The 13,895-nt window shown below is 43.4% G+C and overlaps 1 protein-coding gene and 1 non-coding gene across 6 annotated transcripts; one reads left to right on the forward strand and one right to left on the reverse strand.

Annotated features, from left to right (window-relative positions):
• Positions 1-224: 224 nt before the first annotated feature.
• On the reverse strand, positions 225-7,924 carry LOC139567725 (intraflagellar transport protein 56). 5 transcript variants are annotated; one of them, XM_071389175.1, is made up of 20 exons: positions 7,807-7,924; positions 7,486-7,520; positions 6,987-7,133; positions 6,558-6,650; positions 6,339-6,453; positions 6,188-6,237; positions 3,939-4,084; positions 3,307-3,478; positions 3,084-3,158; positions 2,894-2,996; positions 2,738-2,793; positions 2,572-2,625; positions 2,337-2,400; positions 2,021-2,109; positions 1,732-1,815; positions 1,561-1,630; positions 1,288-1,394; positions 978-1,111; positions 807-855; positions 225-661 (listed from the first exon to the last, which is right to left on the reverse strand). In XM_071389175.1, the coding sequence occupies exons 2-20, from the start codon at positions 7,486-7,488 to the stop codon at positions 440-442; spliced, it is 1,833 nt and encodes a 610-aa protein (XP_071245276.1). In that variant the 5' UTR covers positions 7,489-7,520; positions 7,807-7,924; the 3' UTR covers positions 225-439. The 5 variants fall into 5 exon arrangements, with proteins under 5 accessions (XP_071245276.1, XP_071245279.1, XP_071245275.1 ...); XM_071389178.1 differs by lacking the exon at positions 807-855 and having other exon boundaries at positions 6,188-6,260; XM_071389174.1 differs by having other exon boundaries at positions 7,486-7,820.
• Positions 7,925-8,003: 79 nt separating this feature from the next.
• Positions 8,004-8,076, forward strand: trnar-ccu (transfer RNA arginine (anticodon CCU)). The gene has a single exon. It is a non-coding gene; the product is annotated as a tRNA-Arg (tRNA).
• The last annotated feature ends 5,819 nt before the right edge of the window (positions 8,077-13,895 follow it).

Here is a 13,895-nt window from a genome sequence, read left to right on the forward strand (position 1 = left end):
TTTGTGTTCAGTTATTTTGTAGAGACACTGCTTCCTTTAATTTAGATGAGGAAGAAGCTGATTAGCAATAGGGCATTTTGGACTTCAAAAGACAGTACATGTACTATTTCATTCAAATGTATGCCTACAGTATTTGTGTCAGTATGGCCACAATAACAAAAAAACGACATCATGACAGAAACTAGTGAATGCATATAGAACAAACAGAAAAAGGTCAACAACCGTTTATAAAGACAATACTGTTTAATACTTGTATCAGCATCATTTGAGTAATACAAAATACACATTTCAATACAATTGATTGGCAAGATTGTACAGAATTATATACATTGCAAATAAAACATGTATTTCATGATATAAATACTGTGACACGTACAATAAAGCGCATCAATACACATTGTGCATGGCTCATGAGAACATGTTATTTTATAGATTTTCACTAGTAAAAGAGTCTGATAAAAAATGCACATGTAAACCACATATATAATGTAATAACAACATGTAGTAAGTGTATTATGTGAGTTAAGCACGTTATGTATGACATTGTTATGTCAGAGGAACCCTGTTGTCTTTGGCCCATTTCCTCAGAGCTCTGATAATGTACTCCACCTGGGGGTTCTGTGTGCTCCTCAATAGGGGCAGCACCTCCTTCAGGGTGTCCCTGTGGAACCACAGACAATGGTTATTAGTGATGGGAAGTTAGGAACAGGTCATATTACACAATGGCAATATTTTCATAACATTACCATAACGGTTGTCAATAAAGTTAAAATGAAAGAGCTTGAATCACAAAAGTCACACTTTACCGTGCAATGTAAATTACTCAAGGCACAAAAATGATGTGCCAAAACATCTCTGTGGAGGACAAGATTTTCATATTTGATGTGTTGGTGACTGTGTAGGGGACAAATCTTTAACACAGACATGTGTTGGTATTAAAATTGGACTAAAGACTAAGAAACTTAGCCAATACTTACTTTGGCTCTCTGCCTGCCAGTATGAGCTGGAAGATTCCGACACAAGCCCCTCTCTTGCCCTCCCAGTAGTTGGAGTCGGGATCCAGTTTCTCCAGAGTTTCGAACGCTTTGGCTGCCCAGTAGAACTGACCCATCTGAAAGCAGACAGACAGAGCAACATTTAATTTCATTGAATATTGAGAAAGCTTGGCCTTTGCTAATCTCGTCCCCAGTCTATTGTGGAGGAAGTCTGGTGCGGGAGATTAGGCCATTGCTGACTTGTGGTTAGCCTGGAAACTAAGTTAGTAGAGAGAATAGTAGTGAGCCTCACCTGATAGCAGTCATTGGCAATGAGTTGTAGGAGGCTGAAGGAGTCTGGCGAAGCCCCCATCTTCAGATACAGCTCCCAGGCTAGCCGGCCTTTCTGGTTCATGATGACTGAGCGAGAGGAGAGACAACACTATTTAGATAATATATGTATTTAAATGAATTAGTAATATATTTCGTTTCTTAGATCATGTATGTAGATATCGTATTGATGTAAAGGTATAGGTATTGAAGATGTATTGACGACAAATAGATCTATTTCAGACTGGATACATACAGCAGCGAGTCAGCCAGCTCAGGTATACATAGTCAGTCTTCATCTTCTCACCCTGGATCAGCAGAAATATCTGAGTCCAATATAAAAGAATGTTACAACATGAACTTTGAACTGATTCAAAACACTACTCATGCAAGCAGTAATGAATTTTTCTATTTTGACAGTATGTACCTCCTCTGCTTCTTTGTAGTTGCCCAAGGCAGCTTTGGCCTGGGCATAGTTGAAATTGAACGTATCCTCGGTATAGAAGTAACTCTGTTAATGACAAACCAAAAATAACCAAACAGAAATAATGCTTGCCTCCTTTCCCCAAGTATACATGTTAATTCCACACCAATCCATAAATATGTCAAGCACTCAAATGCAAAAAAAAGAAGAAAGTGATTATGTGTGTGCAAACATGCCTATGTGGTGTACTGTCTTATTGGTCTGTATGCTACATGTTTTGGGCCATGCAAACCTTGACTGAGTTGAGGTAGATGAGAACGTCTTCAAACTGCCTCAGAAGGAAGAAACAGGAAGCCATACACTGTCTTCCAGGTATCGTGTCTGAGGAGAGCGAGATACAGACAGTGAGACAAAGACGCACATGCTCACTTCAACGCAGATATATACACACACACACACACACACACACACACACACACACACACACACACACACACACACACACACACACACACACACACACACACACACACACACACACACACACACACACAAGCTAACTCCTAGCTTCTTGGTTGAATCGCTTTAGATTCATTCATTCACATTACCGCATTCGCTGGCTGAGCCTCCGACCAGCTGGAAGAACTGTTGAGCAATCTTCAGGTGATCCCTCTGCAGCAGAGATACAGGCAGGGACGAGGAGGAGGGAATAGAGACAGTCAGTCAGTCAGATTTCAGTGATGATCTACTTAACCAGGCTTATAAGACATTCCTAATCTACTCAGAGATTTCTACTCTGTGGTCCTAGGAGGTTTTCGGGTAGTTTGTCAAACACTTACTCACCGATCCAATTTCTTGACCCAAAGCGGCATTCACCACTCCTTTCAAAATGTACTCCTTAAAGAAATAGATTTTGTTAAGACACTGCATGTACGCTATTAAGGCTTTAGTCTTTAAACAACAAGACTTCCTCTGCTTATGCCACCTGATAATGTGAAACTATTACTACCTGTGGTGTGGTTGGCTCCAAGTCTTTTATGAGGGTGTAAGCCTCTTGAACATCATCTGAAACATAAAGATGCACATTATTGATGATAAAAGAGCCATTCAACGTTTCAATGTTAGGATTAGGATTCAAAGACAACCACCAGTGGCTAAGGCCCACCTTGTCTGAGGTAGTAGATGACCAGGTTCAACCGAGCCTCAGAGATGACATCAATCAACGGGGGCAGCACCTGCAACGCCCCCTCCCCACCACGAAACACCACCTGGGGTGATAGAGGTCAAAGGTTATAGAGCATGGGGTCACTGTCATGCAAACACAGTCACACAACAGAGGTGGTGGAATGGGTTACCAGGTTATGCCGGATAAGCTCCTTAGCAAACTCAAAGGAGCAGGAGGAGATGTCTATGAGGTTCTTTAACTCAGCCTGAGAGAGAAAAGAACAAATTGAACCACATTATTTATTGCTGTACAATGACAAGTGTAGGCATAAACATCGACTGTGGTTGTTAGGCAAACGCGTGTAGATGCACGGCAGTCTGTTTTGACCGTAGACGCATACAGAGTTGCTTTACCTCAGCTGCCTTGCCGTTGTACAGCCTGAAGTGGTTGCAGGCCTTGAGGTTGAGAGCGATGGTGGATTCAGGAATACTCTGCAGATACACAGCCAACACCTCTTGGGAAACATCATAGTAGTCCAACTTGTAGTAGCACAGCGCTACGTACACGTTAAGAGCCAGGAAATCTCTGGTTAAAAGAAAATCGGTAAATATGGTAAAACATCCAATAGCTAGTCCTATAGCTCACACTGCGTTCTTGAATAGAAGTCCTTGTGCATCTTTCTCTCTTGCTTTTTGACTGCACCGTCCAATATAATGCACCTTTCTCCACTTTCTCCAATGCATCTTCCTCCACTGCAAAATAACTATAGCCTCCCTCCATCTTCTTGTCTCGGTCTCAACACAAGGAAATGTGTCCTTCCAATTTTCTAATACTTCATCCTAAATATATGGCTTATAGTATGTTTACTGTATATAGATATAAGAATTTACAGTAAAATTGACACTGACTCATTCAGACAATCCACAATACCCATTAGTACTAGTGGGACCACTGTAATCTGGCATATGAGGGATTTGTGGGACTATGCTCTTGCCTATCAGTGATTTTGATGAAGGGACATGGGAGAATGGCCCAGCATAAGTACCTATTCTGTAGCAGGATGCGTTTGTAGATGTCGATGGCCTCCTGGTAGTGTGATCTCATGTAGTGGATGGAGGCCAGGCTCAGCTGGTCCTCAGTCACATCCTCCAGGTTCTGGTGGAAACCCATCAGCTTCTTCTCATCGTTGAACTGGGAACAGAGAGGAAAGACATGGTTGGTTTGTCTATTGGTTTGTTATTACACAAGTAGGTGTGCACCTACAGTAGCATACAGTTTCATTACAAAGAAAGAAAAAAGTACACTGAACAAAAATATAAACATGTAAAGTATTGGTCCAATGTTTCATGAGCTGAAATAAAAGATCCCAGAAATGTTCCATACGCACAAATAGCTTATTTCGCTCAAATTTTGTGCAAATTTGTTTACATCCCTGTTAGTGAGCATTTCTCCTTTGCCAACACAATCCACCCACCTGACAGTTGTGGCATATCAAGAAGCTGATTAAACAGCATGATCATTACACAGGTACACCTTGTGCTGGAGACAATAAAAGTCCACTCTGAAATGTGCAGTTTTGTCACACAACACAATGCCACAGATGTCTAAAGTGTTTGCATGTAATTGATGGAGCGTGTAATTGGCGAGCTGTTGCCAGAGAATTGAATGTTCATTTCTCTATCATAAGCCACCCCCAACATCATTTTAGAGAATTTGACCGTATGTCCAAACGGCCTCACAACTGTTATGTGGGCGAGTGGTTTGCTGATGTCAATGTTGTGAACAGAGTGCCCCATGGTGGCGGTGGGGTTACGGTATGGGCAGGCATAAGCTACGGACAACGAACACAATTGCATTTTATCGATGGCAATTTTAATGCACAGAGATAACGTGACGAGATCCTGAGGCCCATTGTCATGCCATTCATCCACCGCCATCACCTCATGTTTCATCATGATAATGCGTTGACCCATGTCGCAAGGATCTGTACACAATTTCTGGAAGCTGAAAATGTCCCAGTTGTTCCATGGCCCGCATACTCACCAGATATGTCACCTAATGAGCATGTTTGTGATGCACTGGATCGACATGAGCGTGTTCCAGTTCTCGCCCATATCCAGCAACTTCACACAGCCATTGAAGAGGAGTGGGACAACATGCCACAATCACAATCAACTCTATGCGAAGGAGATGTGTCACGTTGCATGAGGCAAATGGCGGTCACACCAGATACTGTCTGGTTTTCTGATCCACGCCCCTACCTTCTTTTTTTGCGGTATCTGTATTCCTAGTCATGTTAGGGCCAAATTTATTTATTTCAATTGACTGATTTCCTGATACGAACTATAACTCAGTAAAATCTTTCAAATTGTTGCATGTTGAGTTTATATTTTTGTTCAGTATAAGTATTGAGACTTGGGAATTGTGTAAAACATGATTTTATGCAACTGTTAGAGCTGAGCGATTAACTGAAATGTTGGTTCTTTTTCAGTCTTTAAACAACTTATTGACCGATGTCGGTTCAATTATTTTAATTACATTTTGTGCTCAATGCACAGTTTCTCTAGAGATAAATCAAATCAAGCACAAACTGTACGATGTAGTAAGGGGTTGTAGTTTCCAAAAGGCCAATATTCAACATAGTTTAGCACAGAAAACGTGGTAATTAACTACAATGACCATAATCCATTGCGTGCCTACTTGTCTGGTCTGAGACAGAGAGAAGAGACAGAAGAACGTGTGATCGAGAGGGATAGAGAGCAGTTGCTTCGTGACATATCTCTACCTGAAAATACATGATCTATGATTGATAATTGGAATTCAGCAGTCATAAAAGTATGCCTTAATTACTTTGAAGAACTACTAAAATAGTTTGTCAGACAGCATAGGTAGCAGCTCTATAGTGATGAGACGATGACTTGGAATTAAATAATACAGTCATCAAATAGGCCTAAAACAAATGTAATATACACAACAACTGAAATATTTTATTAAAGTAATGTGAATAAATGATGGTTAACAAGTGATAAACAGTAATGGGCAGTCACTATCATCATGGGACTTTTACTAATTGTTTTATTCTATGTTCTTACAGCATTAAAACCCACATAATGAATAGTGCATTTAATGTCTAGAAAAGTGTTGAAATCGAAAATCGATAATCTAACCGAAACCAAACCGACCTCAAAAAGCTCTAATCGCTCAGCACAAGCAACTGTACAGAAGCAAAAAAGAAAGAGTGATGAGAAACACACATTAACATACTAAAGAATACAGAAAAGGAACAGTTCTAACCTTATGAGCCAGGTGGAAGAGCAGGCGATTCTGAAGTGCACACTTTGGAGCTACAGGGAAAAAGGGGGAATACCTTATCGACAAGGGCAAGAAATAGAAACAGAAGGATGAAAAACAGAACATTTACAAAACATGTTATCTTAATACTCACCCTTGTTTGCAGCCTCCTCTGCCTCTCTGTAGAGCCCCAGGAAAAACTGAGTGCAGGCCAGATACACCCACACCTCCCCTGGTTCTTCTAACCGGAGTGTCAAGGCCCTGTACTCCTGTCATGGAAATAAATAGACATACGTGTCAAATAGAGCATTGTAAAAATTGCTTTTTTTCCAGACAAGAATGAATTTGACTGAACTCACACACACACACCGACCTCCATTGCTCTCTTGTAATCACCCAAGTGAAAGGCACAGTAGCCAATCCAAAGGTCTGCATGCTCCTCTTTTTCTCCAACATCTCGCTGAAACTGGAAGACAAAGCAACACAACAGTAGGACACAGTGCTCTCACACGCGCACACACACACACACACACACACACACACACACACACACACACACACACACACACACACACACACACACACACACACACACACACACACACACACCTATGCAACTGTAATAAGGAAACAGAAAGACCTTATAGATATAACACGTCAAGAATGAGGAAGGAGAATGTTGAGAGGACACAGGACTTTCACAGATCACATTATATCTTGTGTCACATTTATTACAGAGTTGCTCATCATTCATTTGCTGATTGCACATGACAGTTAGCTACATGAGTTTCTATCTGGCTACCTCTAACAGAGTTTGTGCCCCAAGGTAGTCTCTCTGGTTGAGGTATTCCTCCAGGCGAGGGCTCTTCTTGGCTTTGTTTTTCTTCTTCTTCTCACTGACGCTAGCTGCAGAATCTCCACCTACTGCTGGCTTCACCCGGGACAGGATCTGGATGGATGTGACAAGGAAGAGAATCCTTATTGTGGACATGACAGCTGGCAATTGGTTTACTAAAGCGGGAATCAAACAATATTTGCACATTTGGTAAGATAGACAGTCATGTTTTAATAGATGTAGTGCAGCTATAGCAGTTATCCTATGTCAAACTAGCTACCTGCCATTACTTTAAAATTAACCTCGTCACATATCACAGATAGGTGAAATAGACTTTGGTAGCTGGCAAGCGACAATGATTCATCTAGAAAGCTAACTAGCTAACGTTAACTACATAGCAAGACTTTTAGCTAACTAACTAACGTTAGTATGTTACTCAACTTGTAGGCTAACTTGTAAGACTTACCATGACGGCACAGCAGTTACTCTTGCATAATGTCACTGTTTAGTTTGGAGAAATTGATTATAGCTAACGTTAGATAACAACACTTGGTAACGTTAGTGGTAAATTAGCTACACGTTAGCACTATTATAATTTTTATAGCTAGAATTAGCTTAGCTGGCTGGCTAGCTAACAGTGAACCAACAGATACGAAAAGAAAAGACACCTCTTCGCTGTCTAAAATTGTTATCAAAGGATAGCATGAATAAGTAAGGTGAACGAAGAGCATCAAGCTAGCTAACGTTAGCCACTAGCTAATGAAACATCTGACTGTGATTTCCTTGCCGTGTGGGGATTACGCTTGTGTTGCCTAGCAACGTTGTTCATCCTCTTCACGTCAGGATCAGATGTCGAAATGCAAATTTAACTCTGGATTTAGCCCCGTTGTTGTCGTGCATATTTGATAGTGACATTGTCATCAATTTTTTTTGCCGCCCACATAGCATTGAAATCAAGTGGTTTCGTCACATATCTTCGGAACAGCCCCAGTGGCCTAATGGATAAGTCACTGGCCTCCTAAGCCAGGGATTGTGGGTTCGAGTCCCATCTGGGGTGATACTATTTTCACCCAGAAACTACTGTGCTTTGACATTCATTGGGTAGGCATAATAACGTGAAATCAGTCTTGATAAAGGCGCCTGCAAAGTGGACATAGATGCTGTTAATGTCATTTAAATGTAGCCTTATAACTGGCCTGGGCCTGATTGGTGTCACACTTTCCCCCCACCCCTAGCAAACACACCTGATTCAAACTAATTGCATTTGTAAGTGTTGATTAGTTGATTGGTGTCCCGTGTGTTCGCTGGGGCAAAAGTGTGACATCAATCAGGTGTTGCCAAGGCCTGCTATATATAGGCCTGATCCCCTCTACCACACGGAACCCCACTAACCTACCGACGGAAACGCACGAGGTATCTACAATTAGACCTCCATCCTATGCTATCTTGCTACCGATAGCCTCTACCCGGCCTACTGTCTGGATCGCCGTGACCCCAACCAACCTCTACTCACTGGACCCTTATTGATCACTCGATTAAGCATGCCTCTCCTTAATGTAAATATGCCTTGTCCATTGTTGTTCTGGTTAGTGTTTATTGGCTTATTTCACTGTAGAGACTCGAGCCCTGCTCACTATACCATATCCAACCTCTCAGTTCCACCACCCACATATGCGATGACATCACCTGGTTTCAACGATGTTTCTAGAGACAATATCTCTCTCATCATCACTCAATACCTAGGTTTACCTCCACTGTATTCACATCCTACCATACCTTTGTCTGTACATTATTCCTTTAAGCTATTTTACCGCCCCCAGAAACTTCCTTTTACTCTCTGCTCTAGTAGCTCTAGACGACCAATTCTCATAGCTTTTAGCCGTACCCTTATCCTACTCCTCCTCTGTTCCTCTGGTGATGTAGAGGTGAATCCAGGCCCTGCAGTACCTAGCTCCACTCCTATTCCCCAGGCGCTCTCTTTTGATGACTTCTGTAACCGTAATAGCCTTGGCTTCATGCATGTTAACATTAGAAGCCTCCTCCCTAAGTTTGTTTTGTTCACTGCTTTAGCACACTCTGCCAACCCGGATGTTTTAGCCGTGTCTGAATCCTGGCTTAGAAAGACCACCAAAAATTCAGACATTTTCATCCCCAATTACAAGATTTTCAGACAAGATAGAACGGCCAAAGGGGGCGGTGTTGCAATCTACTGCAAAGATTGCCTGCAGAGTTCTGTTTTACTATCCAGGTCTGTTCCCAAACAATTTGAACTTCTACTTTTAAAAATCCACCTCTCTAAAAACAAGTCTCTCACCGTTGCCGCCTGCTATAGACCACCCTCTGCCCCCAGCTGTGCTCTGGACACTATATGTGAACTGATTGCCCCCCATCTATCTTCAGAGCTCGTGCTGCTAGGCGACCTAAATTTGAACATGCTCAACACCCCAGCCACCCTACAATCTAAGCTTGATGCCCTCAATCTCACACAAATCATCAATGAACCTACCAGGTACCACCCCAATTCCGTAAACACGGGTACCCTCATAGATATCATCCTAACAAACTTGCCCTCCAAATACACCTCTGCTGTTTTCAACCAAGATCTCAGCGATCACTGCCTCATTGCCTGCATCCGTAATGGGTCAGCGGTCAAACGACCTCCACTCATCACTGTCAAACGCTCCCTGAAACACTTCAGCGAGCAGGCCTTTCTAATCGACCTGGCCGGGGTATCCTGGAAGGATATTGATCTCATCCCGTCAGTAGAGGATGCCTGGACATTTTTTTAAAATGCCTTCCTCACCATCTTGAATAAGCATGCCCCATTCAAGAAATTTAGAACCAGGAACAGATATAGCCCTTGGTTCTCTCCTGACCTGACTGCCCTTAACCAACAGAAAAACATCCTATGGCGTTCTGCATTAGCATCGAACAGCCCCCGTGATATGCAACTTTTCAGGGAAGCCAGAAACCAATATACACAGGCAGTTAGAACAGCCAAGGCTAGCTTTTTCAAGCAGAAATTTGCTTCCTGCAACACAAATTCAAAAAAGTTCTGGGACACCGTAAAGTCCATGGAGAATAAGAACACCTCCTCCCAGCTTCCAACCGCTCTGAAGATAGGAAACACTGTCACCACCGACAAACCCACTATAATTGAGAATTTCAATAAGCATTTTTCTACGGCTGGCCATGCTTTCCACCTGGCTACCCCTACCCCGGACAACAGCACTGCCCTCCCCTCTGCTACTCGCCCAAGCCTTCCCCATTTCTCTTTCTCCCAAATACAGTCAGCTGATGTTCTAAAAGAGCTGCAAAATCTGGACCCTTACAAATCAGCCGGGCTAGATAATCTGGACCCTTTCTTTCTAAAACTATCTGCTGAAATTGTGGCCACCCCTATTACTAGCCTCTTCAACCTCTCTTTCGTGTCGTCTGAGATTCCCAAAGATTGGAAAGCAGCTGCGGTTATCCCCCTCTTCAAAGGGGGGGACACTCTTGACCCTAACAGCTACAGACCTATATCTATCCTACCCTGCCTTTCTAAGGTCTTCGAAAGCCAAGTCAACAAACAGATTACCGACCATTTCGAATCCCACCATACCTTCTCCGCTATGCAATCTGGTTTCAGAGCTGGTCATGGGTGCACCTCAGCCACGCTCAAGGTCATAAACGATATCTTAACCGCCATCGATAGGAAACAATACTGTGCAGCCGTATTCATTGACCTGGCCAAGGCTTTTGACTCTGTCAATCACCACATCCTCATCGGCAGACTCGACAGCCTTGGTTTCTCTAATGATTGCCTCGCCTGGTTCACCAACTACTTCTCTGATCGAGTTCAGTGTGTCAAATCGGAGGGTCTGTTGTCCGGGCCTCTGGCAGTCTCTATGGGGGTGCCACAGGGTTCAATTCTTGGACCGACTCTCTTCTCTGTATACATCAATGATGTCGCTCTTGCTGCTGGTGATTCTCTGATCCACCTCTACGCAGACGACACTATTCTGTATACTTCTGGCCCTTCTTTTGACACTGTGTTAACAACCCTCCAGGCGAGCTTCAATGCCATACAACTCTCCTTCCGTGGCCTCCAATTGCTCTTAAATACAAGTAAAACTAAATGCATGCTCTTCAACCGATCGCTGCCTGCACCTGCCCGCCTGTCCAACATCACTACTCTGGACGGCTCTGACTTAGAATATGTGGACAACTACAAATACCTAGGTGTCTGGTTAGACTGTAAACTCTCCTTCCAGACTCACATCAAACATCTCCAATCCAAAGTCAAATCTAGAATTGGCTTCCTATTCCGCAACAAAGCATCCTTTACTCATGCTGCCAAACATACCCTTGTAAAACTGACCATCCTACCAATCCTCGACTTCGGTGATGTCATTTACAAAATAGCCTCCAAAACCCTACTCAATAAATTGGATGCAGTCTATCACAGTGCCATCCGTTTTGTCACCAAAGCCCCATATACTACCCACCACTGCGACCTGTACACTCTCGTTGGCTGGCCCTCGCTTCATACTCGTCGCCAAACCCACTGGTTCCAGGTCATCTACAAGACCCTGCTAGGTAAAGTCCCCCCTTATCTCAGCTCGCTGGTCACCATAGCAACACCTACCTGTAGCACGCGCTCCAGCAGGTATATCTCTCTAGTCACCCCCAAAACCAATTCTTCCTTTGGACGCCTCTCCTTCCAGTTCTCTGCTGCCAATGACTGGAACGAACTACAAAAATCTCTGAAACTGGAAACACTTATCTCCCTCACTAGCTTTAAGCACCAGCTGTCAGAGCAGCTCATAGATTACTGCACCTGTACATAGCCCATCTATAATTTAGCCCAAACAACTACCTCTTTACCTACTGTATTTATTTATTTATTTATTTATTTTGCTCCTTTGCACCCCATTATTTCTGTCTCTACTTTGCGCTTTCTTCCACTGCAAACCAACCATTCCAGTGTTTTTTAGTTTTTATTTTACTTGCTGTGTTGTATTCACTTCGCCTCCATGGCCTTTTTATATTTTTATTTATTTATACATATATTTGTTTGCCTTCACCTCCCTTATCTCACCTCACTTGCTCACATTGTATATAGACTTATTTTTTTTCACTGTATTATTGACTATATGTTTGTTTTACTCCATGTGTAACTATGTGTTGTTGTATGTGTCGAACTGCTTTGCTTTATCTTGGCCAGGTCGCAATTGTAAATGAGAACGTGTTCTCAATTTGCCTACCTGGTTAAATAAAGGTTAAATAAAATAAAATAAATAAATATATATATATATACACTGCTCAAAAAAATAAAGGGAACACTTAAACAACACAATGTAACTCCAAGTCAATCACACTTCTGTGAAATCAAACTGTCCACTTAGGAAGCAACACCGATTGACAATAAATGTCACATGCTGTTGTGCAAATGGAATAGACAAAAGGTGGAAATTATAGGCAATTAGCAAGACACCCCCAATAAAGGAGTGGTTCTGCAGGTGGTGACCACAGACCACTTCTCAGTTCCTATGCTTCCTGGCTGATGTTTTGGTCACTTTTGAATGCTGGCGGTGCTTTCACTCTAGTGGTAGCATGAGACGGAGTCTACAACCCACACAAGTGGCTCAGGTAGTGCAGCTCATCCAGGATGGCACATCAATGCGAGCTGTGGCAAGAAGGTTTGCTGTGTCTGTCAGCGTAGTGTCCAGAGCATGGAGGCGCTACCAGGAGACAGGCCAGTACATCAGGAGACGTGGAGGAGGCCGTAGGAGGGCAACAACCCAGCAGCAGGACCGCTACCTCCGCCTTTGTGCAAGGAGGAGCACTGCCAGAGCCCTGCAAAATGACCTCCAGCAGGCCACAAATGTGCATGTGTCAGCATATGGTCTCACAAGGGGTCTGAGGATCTCATCTCGGTCCCTAATGGCAGTCAGGCTACCTCTGGCGAGCACATGGAGGGCTGTGCGGCCCCACAAAGAAATGCCACCCCACACCATGACTGACCCACCGACAAACCGGTCATGCTGGAGGATGTTGCAGGCAGCAGAACGTTCTCCACGGCGTCTCCAGACTCTGTCACGTCTGTCACATGTGCTCAGTGTGAACCTTCTTTCATCTGAGAAGAGCACAGGGCGCCAGTGGCGAATTTGCCAATCTTGGTGTTCTCTGGCAAATGCCAAACGTCCTGCACGGTGTTGGGCTGTAAGCACAACCCCCACCTGTGGACGTCGGGCCCTCATGGAGTCTGTTTCTAACCGTTTGAGCAGACACATGCACATTTGTGGCCTGCTGGAGGTCATTTTGCAGGGCTCTTGCAATGCTCCTCCTTGCACAAAGGCGGAGGTAGCGGTCCTGCTGCTGGGTTGTTGCCCTCCTCCACGTCTCCTGATGTACTGGCCTGTCTCCTGGTAGCGCCTCCATGCTCTGGACACTAGGCTGACAGATACAGCAAACCTTCTTGCCACAGCTCGCATTGATGTGCCATCCTGGATGAGCTGCACTACCTGAGCCACTTGTGTGGGTTGTAGACTCAGTCTCATGCTACCACTAGAGTGAAAGCACCGCCAGCATTCAAAAGTGACCAAAACATCAGCCAGGAAGCATAGGAACTGAGAAGTGGTCTGTGGTCACTACCTGCAGAACCACTCCTTTATTGGGGGTGTCTTGCTAATTGCCTATAATTTCCACCTTTTGTCTATTCCATTTGCACAACAGCATGTGAGATTTATTGTCAATCAGTGTTGCTTCCTAAGTGGACAGTTTGATTTCACAGAAGTGTGATTGACTTGGAGTTACATTGTGTTGTTTAAGTGTTCCCTTTGCGCAAAATTTTTTTGTATATACATATGCCTGATCCATAATCTAAAAAGA

The sequence above is a fragment of the Salvelinus alpinus genome, chromosome 2, assembly GCF_045679555.1.
Source record: "Salvelinus alpinus chromosome 2, SLU_Salpinus.1, whole genome shotgun sequence".
NCBI lineage: Eukaryota > Metazoa > Chordata > Actinopteri > Salmoniformes > Salmonidae > Salvelinus > Salvelinus alpinus.